The 14,552-nt window shown below is 43.5% G+C and overlaps 1 protein-coding gene across 1 annotated transcript in view; it reads left to right on the forward strand.

Annotated features, from left to right (window-relative positions):
• Positions 1-14,552, forward strand: part of CACNA2D4 (calcium voltage-gated channel auxiliary subunit alpha2delta 4) — a 168,469-nt gene that overhangs the window by 67,951 nt on the left and 85,966 nt on the right. The window contains exon 24 of the mRNA XM_079992286.1: positions 7,106-7,233. Within this exon, the coding sequence (XP_079848412.1) occupies positions 7,106-7,233 (128 nt within the window). The remainder of the gene's footprint in view (positions 1-7,105; positions 7,234-14,552) is intronic.

Below are 14,552 nucleotides of genomic sequence, written 5' to 3' on the forward strand. Positions count from 1 at the left end.
CTATTATAATATGGTGACTGGTCCAGGGCTACCCATTTCATAGTTTCATAGCTGGAGAGGGATGTGAACCTGGATTTTCCTTCTCCTACAATGTATCCTGCTTAACAGTTCAAAAATACAGTTGTCATCGACACCCTGTAGTTTACAAGACACATTGCTGTCTGTGCTCATTTACATGCAGGCGTGGTTAGAGTCAAGATGCCTCTGTCCCCACATCTAGATACACTGGGAAAGATGCTAACGCTTGAAGAATTGCAATGCTGCCCGCTAACAAATACTTTTAAAGGCCACTCTGAAGGCAACACAGGGCAAACAAGGGCAGTGATTTGGCAGCAGAAAATAGGTATTATACCTGGTGAATAGGGACCACGGGAGCACTTGACTCTGAGAACAAGGGAAACTGAGTCTTTGTGTCCAAGAGCATGTCTTCCAGGCATGCTTTATTTTCAGCATCAGTCTTTTCCCCCCAAATAATGTTTTGCCAAAGGCCACAAGGAAATAATTGGCAACCTGTTGGTTCAAATCGCCAGCCTTGTTCCCTTAGTGAAAGGATGCACAGTGTAGCCTCTCGGTGTGCTCTTGCTACATCCATTGTCTGAAGTAACACTACCTTCCTGAGCTAACATGTGACACCTGCTGCTGCTATGATACTCTCATAACCAGATCCCTTCCACTTGCTTGTGGCAATATCTGTTAGTACATGCATGGTGCAGTTGTTAGTAACCGGATGCCTCGGGTAACAGATATTGCTACAGCTGCTCTCACATGAAATGACCAGACATCCTGGCTGGGACAGGAGATGTCCCTCTTTGCAGTGCCTTTACTCTTCTAAATTTAGGCACGTGGAATTTAGTGGCCTTGCTCAATATCCTGATACGTTTTTTTAAAAAAATCAGAAGAAAGAACCTGCTCAGGAGGCACATATGTGGCAGCAGCACACATCTCTATGAGCAAAAATTACAACACTTGAGACTTTTCAGTTTAGAGAAAAGGCGAGTAAGAGGCAACATGATGGAAGCATATAAAATTATGCATGTTTCAGAGAAAGTGGACAGAGAACAATTTTTCTCCCTCTCATAACACTAGAACTCAAAGCCATCCATTGAAGCTGAATGTGGGACGACACAGCACATAGTTAACCTATAGAATTCAATCCCACTGGAGGTGGGCAGTGATGGCCAGCAAGGTGGATGGCTTGAAATGAGGGTTAGAATTTATTTAGACATATTCATGGAGGATAAGGCTATAAATGGTAATTAGCCAGGATGGCTATGCTCTGCCTGCATGGTCTGTGGCAGTATGCTTCTGAAAACCAATTCCTGGAACCCACAGGAGGAAAGTGCTGTTACACTAAGGTCCTGCTTCTAGGCATCTGTTAGGCCACTATGAGAGCAGGAAGCTGGTCTAGATGGGCTATTGGTCTGATCTAGCAGGGTGATTAATTATGTTATTATCTCTCTAGGGCATGTATATCTGTAGATGAATGGAACCTGAATAAGCAGTGTGCTTGCCACTCAGAATGCAACTGCATGGAGAGTACTCCATTGTGGCAATCAGTTTGCATTTATGTATTTGCCAGGTGGATACAAGGAGTTTCCACTGCTCCCATTTCAATGGCTTGCTTTTGGGCAATGGTTACCAATGGTGCGGCGAAAAATCTACACATCTACACTTCAAGAATTTACAAACGTCTTGTACAGTGGAGCATGCTCTGCAAAGCAGCACTTGATGCAACCTCCATGCTTTGGTTTTGTCTCTGTGTGTCAGGCTTAACTCCAATTCAGCCCTTTTGAACTGAAAAACAACTAATCATCTTGTCTGCATTCTTACCCTTTACACATTGCACGTGAACAACCCGGCTGTTTTGGTGTGGACAACAGCTCCATCTGGTGGGGCAAAAGTATTACAATTTGGACTTTCAGCCCAAGGGGCTTAGATTCTGGTAGACTGAGGTCTAGTACCACATGAGATATATGCAGTGGTTGGTTTTATTTTATTTTATTTTTACTAGGTTTACCATTTTACAAAAAAGCTTTACTTTCAGTCTAATCCGCTTGCTTGGGCTGTTGCTGGATGGGCACAATCTAAATGCAGAAATAAGAACTGCTGCACCAGCAGTAGGCAGAGAACAACGGACCACATCTAATAATGTAGAAACTCATGTGCATCCCATGTGTCTCCTATATGCAGCAGACTCTAGCCAAATTTCAGCCTGCCCTGCACCACATTGCATCCCAGTGTGTACAACTGCCTACATGCTGGTTTGGTTTTTTGGATTAGGGAAATTTGCTGTGTTGATGGTCCTCAGACAGAAATAGCTATCATACTGCAAAATTCTGGATAATCCCACTCAGTGGTTTCATGTAGAAGTGAACCTTGAACATTGGTGAACTCTGCACTAAAGGCTGCACGGGACCAAACAATATTCCCCCAATACTACCCTCTGAAAATAATCATCCAAGTAGGACTGGAACCATCGCAAGTAGAGCTGCCCACTCTGAACTCAGTCAGCTACTCCAGAAGAATACCATGGTCTATGGTATCAAAAGCCTCTGAGAATTCAAAGAGAATTAACGGGGACACACTCTCCCTGCCTCTCCCTACAGAGGTCATGCAAGTCATCCAAGAGAGCCTGGTTCTGTCCTGCAGCCACTCAAGGACCTTGCCCAAGAAGAGGAAATTACTGTCTGGTAGTAATTACTTAGGTTTTCTGAATCCAGGAAGGGTTTCCTAAGACCTACCACTGCTTCCTTTTAGCAGGCAGGGACCACTCTCTCTCTCAAGGAGGCATTAATCACCTCCCTAGCCCAAGCAGTTGTCCCTTCCTGTTACTTTTTATTCTCCATGAGGGGCAAGAATATAGGTGGTGTCCCACACCAAACCAAGCACTTTGTCCACAGCCTTATTAACTCATCCAACACAGCAGGAATGGACAGTGTTTTGGACTCCTCTTGGGACTCATCTAATAGTCGAGTCAAGGGCCCAGCAGATATAAGCAATTTTATCTTTAAAATACGTTGCACATGAGTCACAGAGAGGCACTCTTGATACTACCACCTCCTTTGGGCCAAAGTTTAATGTGTCCCACACTACCTAGTAAGATATTTGCTAATGTGATGTTTAATAAGGATCCATTGTATAATCTGATCCCGCATGGAAAAGCAGAGTGTGTATTACAGAATCATTAATGTCCGATTTCTGTTCGTTCTGGAAACAGGTTACACTCAAAGAAATATCAGGTGCTTGGTGCTGTGAATTGCAAGACTGAAACTGTATTAATTTTGTCCTATTATGCATGTTCTTCTAAGGCTCCCAAGTTGGTGCAATAATCAATGTGCTTGTCAAGCCTGAGTTAATTGCATCATCTGAAACTGAGATGATGTTCCATGTAGGACATCCAATCTTGCGGTGTGTGCGCCTGTACTCCCAAAAGATCAAAACTCAGTAATATAACACACACTTTGCATTCAGAAGGTCCCAGGTTTATTCTTTGGCATCACCACTTTTTTTAAAAAAGGGATCAGGTAACAGGCGATGAGAAAGACCTCTTCCATGAAATACTGTTTCCTGATTGCAGCTGAAGCCCTTCTCAGGGTTCCCTACTTTCAGAAGCTAGGTGGGTTGGCTGTCAGAGACACGACCTTTTCCATTGTGTCCTAAATATGGAATGCCGTCCTCAAATATACCTGCTTAGCATTCAAGTCATTATCTTTTCAAGGGCTTACAAACATACAAATCACTGTCAGTATTTTGTAAGAGAGATTTAAGTGCATACTGGAGATTTAGGTTTGTGCAATTAAAGTGCTCTGATGCAATGGTGCAACAAATCTACTTTTTAATAAAATTACTTTTTTGCAATGAGGAAAATGCACTGAAGTGTGTGGGATAAATGAAATATTAATGGAAATATATAGAATGACAATGGAGACAAATCAGAATGAATTCAAAATGAATGCCAATTGTCATATGACCTCCTCATAACAAATGCTCAATAATGACTGGACATAGTTTAACCTTTGTGTAAGCTTTGTGCAAGCAAATCAGGATGAATGCTCAATAAACAGGTCATCTGGAGGAACCCTCAGACAGCCAGAGGTACAGATAATTGGAACTTCAATGCATATAATAAACATTAGTATCCTGGATACCCAACAGCTTTTGCAACTCAGTATTTGATAAAAGAGTTTCTGCTATATGTTCACATATCAGCATTTTACTGAAGCAAAATGTTTTGGACATTTTGTTCCGATCTCCTTTCTTGATTGCTTTGTGTGCTTTTAAAATAGCAGAGGGCTCTTTATGGGGAAAATGTGGAAATAAACCTTTTTACACAGCCAAAGACCTGCCTGAGAGCTTAACGTGTCCCTCTCTAAATCTCCCCAGGTAGGCACAATTTATATGTCCTAAAGTGTTTGCATAGTGTAGCTGTGAGCTGTAAAAGAATAGCTCTGTCCCTCTCTGCAGTGGTTCTGTAATGGGTGATAAAGTCACACTTGTAGCAGTGTATACAGTTCGTTTGGTGTGTTTTTTAAAAAAATGCTTCAGGGTCCTTTAAAGGAAGACATGACATACATCGTTGATGTGGTTTGTTTCACCCTGTAGCTGCTGCTTTTATAGTTGCAGTAGCTCATTAGGCATGCTGTTTCTGGGGGTGGAAGGGGAGGCAGTGTGGTGAAAACAGTAACAGAAGATGAATAGGAGCTAGTGTAGCATAAAAGGCTAACAGGGCAATCGTATGCATGTTTACCCAGAAATATCCACATGTTGTTTAAGGGAGGCTTATTCCCAGGTAACTGTGCATAGGGCAAATGCATTAGGAACATAGGAAGCTGTCTTATACTGAGTCAGACTGGCAGGGTTTCCAGTCGGGACATTCCCACATCTACCTGGAGATGCCAGGGATTGAACCTGGGACCTTGTGCTTGCAGAGCCAATGCTCTACCACTGAGCTGGGTCCATTACCCTTAAGAGACTAAACCGTGAAAAGTGGAAATCACTGTTTCAGTTCATCATCTGCAATATCACACCTCATGTTAGTCGAATGGACCCAAGGAACAGCTAAAGGGAGAGGACAGCAATGGGCCTCTTACCATATGTAAAGGTTTGTAGGGAAGTGGCTCCACTGAACAGAGTTGTCAGCTAACCCTATGAATTAGAGCCCATATGTAGGATGTTTTAAAAACAATTTGAGGATTAAGAGAGGTGGGAAGATCAGCCAACAGAATAAGAAAAATGGAAGCATGCAGGATGTTTGAGTGGACAGAACAGAGGCAAATATAATAAGGGTTCCCCATATCCCTGTGATTATGGTCAGTAGGAGATACAGCACTGGGTAGAGGGCAAGTCATATGTGAAGTAGAGCATATGGATGTTTGCAGACCATCTCCTCTTATGACCCTCTCTCTATCTGGTTGCTCTCTTGCCAAGCCATCTGACCAGGTGGTGCTGTTACTTAATGCCAGGTTGGTACATAATAAGACTATGTTCATTCATGGTTTGATCAAGGATGAGGGAGCCAACCAGGCATGTATTGCTGAGACTTGGGTGAATAAACTGGGTGTAGTTCTTCTGACCCTGTTGTGCCCATTGCAGCACAGCCAAAATTATACAGTATTCCAGTTAGTGAGTTTGGAAGGCATATACTGTCTCATTGGGAATCTTCGTTTGAAAGGTGCTAGTAATTCGCCCACTGCTATGTTCTCACATGGCACAAAGCATTGGGGAGAGTATTGGTAAACTTATTATACAGGCTGTGCACAAGGCAACCTTGTTTCTCACATTGGTAGTTCAGCATTGAAGCAAATAATAAAATCTGAGGACTACATTGATTATTTTGAAGGAGGCCAGTGACACTGTGTCCTGGAAGTGTTGAGAGCAACCTTTAACAACACATTTTGCAAAGATATTGACTGAAAGTTGCCATTAAATCTGGCCACTTGCTGAAGTGGGGGTATAGGTTGCTTGTAAACACTGGCAGGTGCACTTGGGGTCTCAGTGACCCTAAAGGTTGGATTGGTGAGTTTTGCACAAAATAATAGGTATGGGTGTGGGGGGGGGGGGAATAAATAGTTTTGCTTTATTTTAAAAACAACAACCCCTCCTCTCCTTCAGGTTTGTAAAGGGTTTTTTAATCTGTAGAATTCTATTGACCTCAATGCAATTTGTGGTAATGTAAAGGGATGTGAGTGATTTGTTTATTATCAATTAAAATGAATGGGCCTAAATTAGACATGTTTTGTAGTTTCAATTGCTTGCACAAAATGAAGAGGACAGGTCCTAGGCTAAGCTCACCTGTAGGTATAACAAGTAACTAATAACTTTTAACAGCATTTTGCAGGGTCATTTTGACTCCTGTGTATTGCCTAAAGTGCATGGTTTCTCTGTTTCCTTGGTGATTCCAGTTGTGGGTAGCATTGATTCCAAAAACTGTAAGAGTAAAAACATTTATTTTGTCACTAAATTAAAGGAGGAAGGGCTCTGAAACAGCACATGACAATTCACATTCTGTCTTCCTTCAGTACTACCTGGAATGTGGAGTTGTTGAAGACTGATACATAAGTTTAGTTCACTTTCTTCACTGTTGCCAACATTTGTTTGACCCCACTTGTCAAGGGACACACACACACACACACACACACACACACACACACACACGGTTGCTGCCCTTGTCTGCATTGCTCATTAACCCCACCTATCCCCTTGCCAACTCTCAACCCCACTCACTCACTTGGACCCTGGGCTTCCTTGGCCCTGTTGTGCATGCATGCAAACAAACAAGGAAGCTGACAGGTTGACAGGTGGGTGGTGGTGGTGGCAGCAATGATAGGGAGGATATAGGAAGGCCCACTTGCATCACCTACCTGTCTGTCTGTCTGCTTGCTTGCTTGCTTGCTTGCTCTGCCAGTCTTCTCGCTTGTGCTGCTGGCCTGCTGGTTTTTATTTGGTTAAAAACAGCTGCATTTGATGTAGTTAATGGGCTGTGGAAAATGAGAATGGGATAATTTTTTAAAAAATATGTTCATAATGCTTTGAAGAACATTCTGAAGTACGATAGTAGGCCTTTCAGATGAGGGAAAAAAGAGATGCTTTGCTTTTCTTCTTCCAGGAAGTTCTTGACCCGTGAAGATAAGGAGAGCATCTTCACCATGGACCACTTCCCACTTTGGTACCGCCGAGCAGCTGAGCATCCCCCAGGAAGCTTCATTTATAGCATTCCTTTTGAAGACCCTTCAGGTAACTCTGCGTAATTCATGTGTTGTAATACAATTGAAGCCAAATCAGTCAGTAGGCAGCTTCTTAGCTCAAGTGAATGAGTAGAAAATTAGGATATTTTCAACCCTCACTTTAGCCCACAAACAGAAAAACAGCAAGCACACACTGGAGGCACCGTCCTTTTGTTTTTGTAACCATTCAAACATCTTTTAATTGGCCATTGTTACCAATGGGATTTACTCCTAGAGCACACAAGGTTGGATCCAAAGTTAATAGTGTATATAAATATTCAGTTCTAGCTCTCTTTTTTGTGGTCACCTGGAAGACCTGGAACTTGAAATGTTGTTTTAAAATAACTGCTGAGATGGCCATAAAACACAGGAAATTTTTCGGAAATTTTTATTCCCTCTGTTAATGATGCTAAGGAATGAGTAAAAAAGTCTCAATGGCTTTTAAAAGCTTTTCAGCGGTGTATACTGAACCTGTGATGGGTACCACAGTGGTAAGCCCCACACCCAACTCATATATGTTTATCTGAAAGCGTACATAGGGCCTATATATATACAATTATATGTCTGTTTGGTCCAATTCATATAACCAGAAAGTTTGAAAAAAAAGTGCACTAACTCTTTGCAGACCTTCAAAGGAATATGCATAAATCAAATGCAGGGATACTTCTAGCTGTGAAATTCTGAGTGGTGTGGGAAGCAGCAGGAAGAGTTACTGACAGAGCAAGGAGTCTCAGGTTCTGAGGAAGGAGTATGGGACAAGCCAGGGAGTGGTCCAGTCGGTTCTCAGCGGTAGGTGCAGGTTCTGAAGAAGAAGGCCTCAACTGGGTTCAGCAAGGGAAACGTCTTCACAGAGCTATTGCATCAGTAAGTATCATGCCCCACTTCTGCCTGGAGCTCAGAAGGGCCCTTATCCAGAGCATATGTTAGTGCTTACCCCCTACTGAGTAGGACTAAGAGGGAGGTGGCCTTGGCTGCCGAAGGGTACCGTGCCTCTGGTGATGGTGTTTTGGCATGTACAGTCATACCTTGGTTCTTGAACAGAATTTGTTCCAGAAGTCCATTCAACTTCCAAAACATTTGAAAACCAAGGTGTGGCTTCCAATTGGCTGCAGTAGCTTCCTGCACTCAAGCGGAAGCATTGTCAGACGTCTGGCTTCTGAAAAATGTTCGAAAACCCGAAGGTTTTTGGTGTTTGGGAGCCAAAACGTACAAGCACCAAGGTCTGTCTTTCAGAGTGTGTTGCCTCCTTGTGGTTCTAGTCTTGTCAGGCTCAGGGTGCAGGAGCACAGGTGGCTCCTGACAGGACTGCATAAAGTCCCCCCCTCCTTTGTTCATTATTTTAATGCCTTCAGGATGCTACTGTCTTGGGACAATTGAAGGCATCTCAAAGAGAGGGGCAAGAGAGGATAACTTAAAGGAAAAGCTGGAGTTTAGGTATTTGTGAAGGATTTATAGCCTTGTGCAAACAAAGGATGTTGTGTGGACTTGAATAAGGATGCTTACAAAAGTGAACACCTTTGTTGCTTCCTCATAACTAGGTCAGGCAGGATGAGGCCCCGCTTGGTGTCACCCACTAACAGATTATGAATAAGGACTGCATGACCCAACCCTCAAATACCCTTCTCCTCCTCCAGCACTGGCCATCTTTTCCTGCCCAAGCCCAACACAAACCTTACCTGGGTGGAAGGACAGGCAACAGTGGCAGAGGTGGTAGCATGGACACTCCAAGCATCCATTGGTCACACAGACAATGGAGTAGAACAGGCATCCCCAAACTCAGCCCTCCAGATGTTTTGGGACTACAACTCCCATCATCCCTAGCTAATAGGGCTAGTGGTCAGGGATGATGGGAATTGTAGTCCCAAAACATCTGGAGGGCAGAGTTTGGGGGTGCCTGGACTAGAACTACGCTTCCAGACACCCCTCATGGGCAAATGACAATGTTCACATCAGTTTCCACCCCACTTCTCCTGTAAAGTTTATGGGTCCAGGGATGGGCAGGGAAGGTGGCGGCAGTGGAGTGCTTTGTGTACATTAATCTGGCATAAGGATTGAGTTCTTTTTGCAGCTCATGCATCTCTACCACTGTCTTGTTGATGGGAGACTGACATGTTGCTGCCCCTTAACCTCCATATATTCTGTCCTGCCAGCACAGGGATCTACATTTGTAGGTTTCAACAGTGCAACCTGCAACAAAAACAAGGAAGAGCAGATTGCGCTTAGGATGTTGATGAATTTTCTGTTATATGTACTGAGGCCTCAGAGCAGAGACACCCTTGGAACTCATGAAGGTTGGACACCAAAAAGGTGGGGGCAGTCAGCACTATCCTACCCCCATGAGAACACTTGTATGCATGTCAGACAGGTGGTCAGACCTATTAATCATTGCAATAATTTGAATAGCTGTCAGCATGTTGCAGAGATGAGATGAGGTTATTACTTTGTTTTGATGAGAATGGGGCTTTCATTATTTTGCTCACAAGCTGGGTGGTGTACATTTCATCTCACTTGCTAAATGAAGGCTGTGTTGGTCATCATCAAATCTCACCCTTTTGCCGCAGCGGTGTAGTGATGCAGGATTCGCTCACCATGAAAAATGACATACAGAAGGGTACTTTAAGGCAGCCAAAATTAGCCCAGTGCAGAAGAGCTCTGAGGGAAATTTGTGCTATATGCTTTCATTAATCACACAGCAGGTGAGTCAAAATTACACTAAGGTAATGGAAGGATACAAGGGGGGACTCTCAGCTTTGTGAAGAGGAACTACACATGCCAGTGTATCAATCAGTTAACGATTTGACATGTGTTTGCTCCAAGGTTATACATGGGAAATTGCCAGTAGAAAGCCTCTCCTCTTCCCTTTCTCCTTCCAGGTCTGGTTATCACTGAATGAAAACACCTGTAGTTGGAGGTGCATATTCATCAGCCAATGCTTTTTCTGACTTCAGGGTTCACTGTTTCAGTGCAAAGTAAAGTTTCAGAAAGTGTTCTCATGGAATCACTTCTGTGGAGGGCGGGAGGAATAGATGATGTCAATGAACAGCAATGACAACTACCACAAAAGAATGGGGGGAATCTATGTGGTCTGGAAACCACTATGTACTTTTGCTCAACCCTCTTCTGCATTCAGGCACTGTCATCACAATGCACAATGCTTTAGCTGCAAAGCTTTTTTTGGCATTGTAGTGGGAGGGTGGGTGGGTAGAGAAGACAGCAGTTGAGCAAAGAAAGCAATACTAGGCAAAAGAATGTGAACCAGGATGTGAATGTGGTGGTGAGTGGAATGGAGATAAAGAAGCTCAGCCCTTCCCTCCTTCCTTGTTTTCCCCTTTGCGCTTCCTAGATCTGTCAGCTATCCTTTATAGAACTGCTGCAATTAGTAAAGCTCTGCTCTGGAAACCTTGGGGCAGAAATACTAATAAACAATAGCAGGCTAGACAAAGGTTTGCTTGTTTCCTTGTTTCCTTGTTTTTTTAAATATTATTTCCTGTTGACCCAGCCCAGTTCCTCTCAGGCTCCACCATTGATCTGTCAGGCTCTTCTAGCCCCTGATCATAATCAGGTTCCACTGATTAGCTGTATTAATGTTGTATAATGGGCATACTAATGTTGCCAGCTTTCACTCTATGTGTTGCAAGTCCTAGCCTGGCTCTTTCGCTAGCATTTCCAGACTGGGAATTTTTAAATCAAACATTTGCCAATTCTGTTTACCCCAGCTATGCTGTAAGAGAAGGAATATATAACCAGAATGGGAGGAGGCACTTTTCTTTCCACCACACACTCCATATGATACAAACACCTCCAAAAATTAATGTTCCCTTGTTCTAATGTGTTATTTTGGGTAGCTCTTTTGCAAGGGACCAGGACCTGGAAATGAAGGTTTCCTCATGAACAATGTTTGCACTTGGGCCTCCTCTCTCTATTTTTCCTTCAACTTCTATGCCTTTTATCTCTGCAGTTTCATCTGTTCCCTTCCCTAAGGACTTATCCACACTTACCTTTACTCCACTCTTTCCAGGAAGCCTTATTATCTGGCCACCAGAAGCCTTGCTTTGGCTTTTGTGGCTCTTGCGCCTTTAAAGTGGCTAAACTGTGGGCCTCAAGATGTTGTTAGACCACAACTCCCATCATCCCTGACTATTGGTTATGTTGCCTGGGGCTTATGGAAGTTGAAGTCCAACATAGGTTCTTTACCCCCTGCTTTAGCAGTTGCTGACCTCATGTTTTCTTACTACCTGACATTCTCAAAGCCCTTATAAGATCTCAGGTGATGCCATAGTGTAGTTAAATCCCCACAGCACCTGGTATCTGTTTTCAGCATTGCTGCTACCTCAAACCTAATTAGTTTTTAGCTTAAACTTTGCCACAGAAAAAGTACTTCAGGGTAACAGCTTTGATTTCCTTGAAATGGCAATAAACGACAGAGGCTCTGCTCACATTTTCTGTAGTGGAATTGAGGGACAAACCAGATATATTTATTTGCTTGCTGGTTTCATTATAAAGCTGAATATAATGGGGAAGGGGAACAAAATCTGCCCACTTCCCCATACTTTGCTACTTGAACACTTTTCATCAGCTGGCTCGCTTCCGAGGTAAGTTAGGACAGAGGTGGGGAACCTCAGACCTGAGGCACATGCAATCCTTGTGACATCTCCATCTGGCTCTTGTTTGAACCCCCTCTTCCTAGGCTGCACCTTTCATTGCCCCCTGTCTTTTTGCCTGTCTGGAATGTGCCCTTGAATCCTTATAATGTCTCTGGCCTGTCCGGATGGAGGATACAGAAAGGTATGTGAGTGTGTATTGAAATTAACTTACATTGCAGACATAAAATTTACATTGGTTTCTCCTAGCTCTTTTGCCTCTTACCCTTGCCCACCACTGGCATGTAGCCCTCAGAATGTTGTCCACAAAGGCATGTGGCCCTCAGGCTGAAATAGGTTCCCCACCCTAAGTTACAGTTAGTAAGTAAGGTGGGGTGGGAGATGGGGTTTCACTATGTGCTCTATTTAGTGATACAGTACTGACCCTACTTTATACACAAACCAAATGTTTAGTGAACTCATGCAGGCGTGCTTTGACCTTGGGTGACAGATATTTGGGGCTGTCCAAAATCTCTCACACACACTCATTCTTTAGCAGAACTTAAAATCAGTGTAGGTATGACTAGTCTCTGGGCCCATTTCATAATATTGACCACAGGATCTCCCAACCCTATACAAAGACCAGTTTATGCAAATGCCTCCCCAGATGATTTGGAAATAAGTGCATAGGACACCTTTTAATGTTAATAACTAGATGTAGAAATTAAACCCATGTGGGAGTGGGTTGATGAGAAGCAAGAGGAAGTTGTGGGCAGAAGCGGGTGTGTAGCATATCCGAATTTCACCTCAGTAAACAAATTTTCCAGGGCTTTTTATGTTTTTTCAGTTCAAGCTGCTGGACATGCTTGACTAGAATTTGCATTAGGATATAAGAAACATGTATGAACACTAATAATACTAATGCTAATGCTACTAATAATTTATTTCTTATATCCCGCCCATCTGACTGGGTTGCCCCAGCCACTTTGGGTGGCTACCAACAAAAATACCCGGGGGGGGGGATTAAAAGCTTCCCAAAACAGGGCTGCCTTCAGATGTCACATAGACATCTGTGGACTCCTTCAAACCACTTCAATCTCTTTCCAGACTGTGTGTCAGGGACAAGCTGGTTTTTGAGGTTTCAGGAGTACATTTGTCTCCTGCTCCATGTGGTAATGAACATGATATTAGAATGCATATGCCTGTGGGGAGGGAGAATGTCATGCTATTCTTATTAGATCATTTCCCCCTGGAGCTGTAACATGCAGAAGGTAAGGTCAGAAGTTGGAATTATTGCTGTGTCCAGCAAGTGAACTAAAAGCTCTCATTTCCTTAGGGTTTGTGCTGTATCTATACGTACAACACTGCAGGAAGTCACGTGGCATTCTGCTGGAGGGTTTTGGTGTCCTTTGTCTGTCCCCAAAACACACAGAAGTGTATGAGTGTGAGAGAGAGGATTTTTGAATGCCACAAGGATAATGGTTGAGGCATATGAATGCTGTCCAGAAGGAGAGTCCTTGAATTGAACAAGTGCTCCCTTAGGTCTGTGCAATGCCCTTCCACAAATCAACTTAATTTCAGTGTTGTTGTAGGTTTTTTGTTGTTTGTTTCAATCTGCACAAAGACTTGAGGCTAAAAATGAATGAAGCTGCAAAGTCATGTTCAGGACACATTGGGCACTGGTGATGGAGCCAAGAATAAAAAGCAAATGACAAGTTCTGGAACTGGGGGGGAAGAGAAAGGAAAACCCTTATGTTGGGGCAGAACATTCTGTAAGGCAATATACTGTGAAGGAATAAAAACATGTGTGTGTGATGTGACCAGAAATCCTGACCTTCAGAATGTCCCTGTTAACACAGAAAATGGAACAGTTGTAAAGCACAAATAAATATAAACAAGTTTGCCTACACTTGATTCACAAGCCTAGTTCTCTCAAATAGCAGATGAGGAAGTGAACCTGTTTCATGACTGTAGCACTTCAGACTGCAGGTGGGGCCTGGCATAACTGAATGCACTTCAAGCTAGATGTCAGAGAGAGGAGTTCCATCCTAACTTTTTACCGAATAGTTTTCTATGTGTAGGGAATGTTTATGTACTGAGGTGTGTTCAAGCATGTGAAGACACCATGTGAAACACTACTGTCTAGTATTAGGTTGTCCACCTTCCGGAGGCGGCGCGAACGGCAATGGCTGCCCTCTTCTAACTGTGAAGGGGGAGCTCCGCGGAAATGGGTCGTCCGCTACGGCGAAGCGGAGACCCTTCTTGAAAAACCACAGGCAGCAGAAGCCTGTGGCCGTGGGACTCAGCGGGCACCTTTAGCGCCCCCCGAAACTGGGAAGGAACCCCGTAAGGGGCTCCGGAAAAGCAACGGGGTTGGCGCGGTGCTGAGAGTCGATCGCTCTTTCCGTGGAGTGAAGCCGCGAAGCTGTTGTCGGTGAGCGCTGACCTTTTTCTTGGGACAATTCGGCTAAGAAACGACTACCGTGAGTAGGTGAAGTTTAAGAAATTCGGACTTTTGAAAAATAGGCTTAATTTGGACACCGAAACGGGAGATGCAACCAGGAAGTCCGTCTCCCGGCTCTGCTTAAAGACTCAAAGCAATGATGTTTAATTTGCTCTTGCTCTGAACTACGCTTCAAAAGATTCCTATCTGAGCATCAGATACAGAACCTCACCTTATTTTAAGGTGGAAGAGGAAGAATTTGGCTTTCCCTCTTCTTGTGTGGATTTATAAAAATTTATTGAACTC

This window comes from Podarcis cretensis (genome assembly GCF_951804945.1).
Source record: "Podarcis cretensis genome assembly, chromosome: 10".
NCBI classification, from domain to species: domain Eukaryota; kingdom Metazoa; phylum Chordata; class Lepidosauria; order Squamata; family Lacertidae; genus Podarcis; species Podarcis cretensis.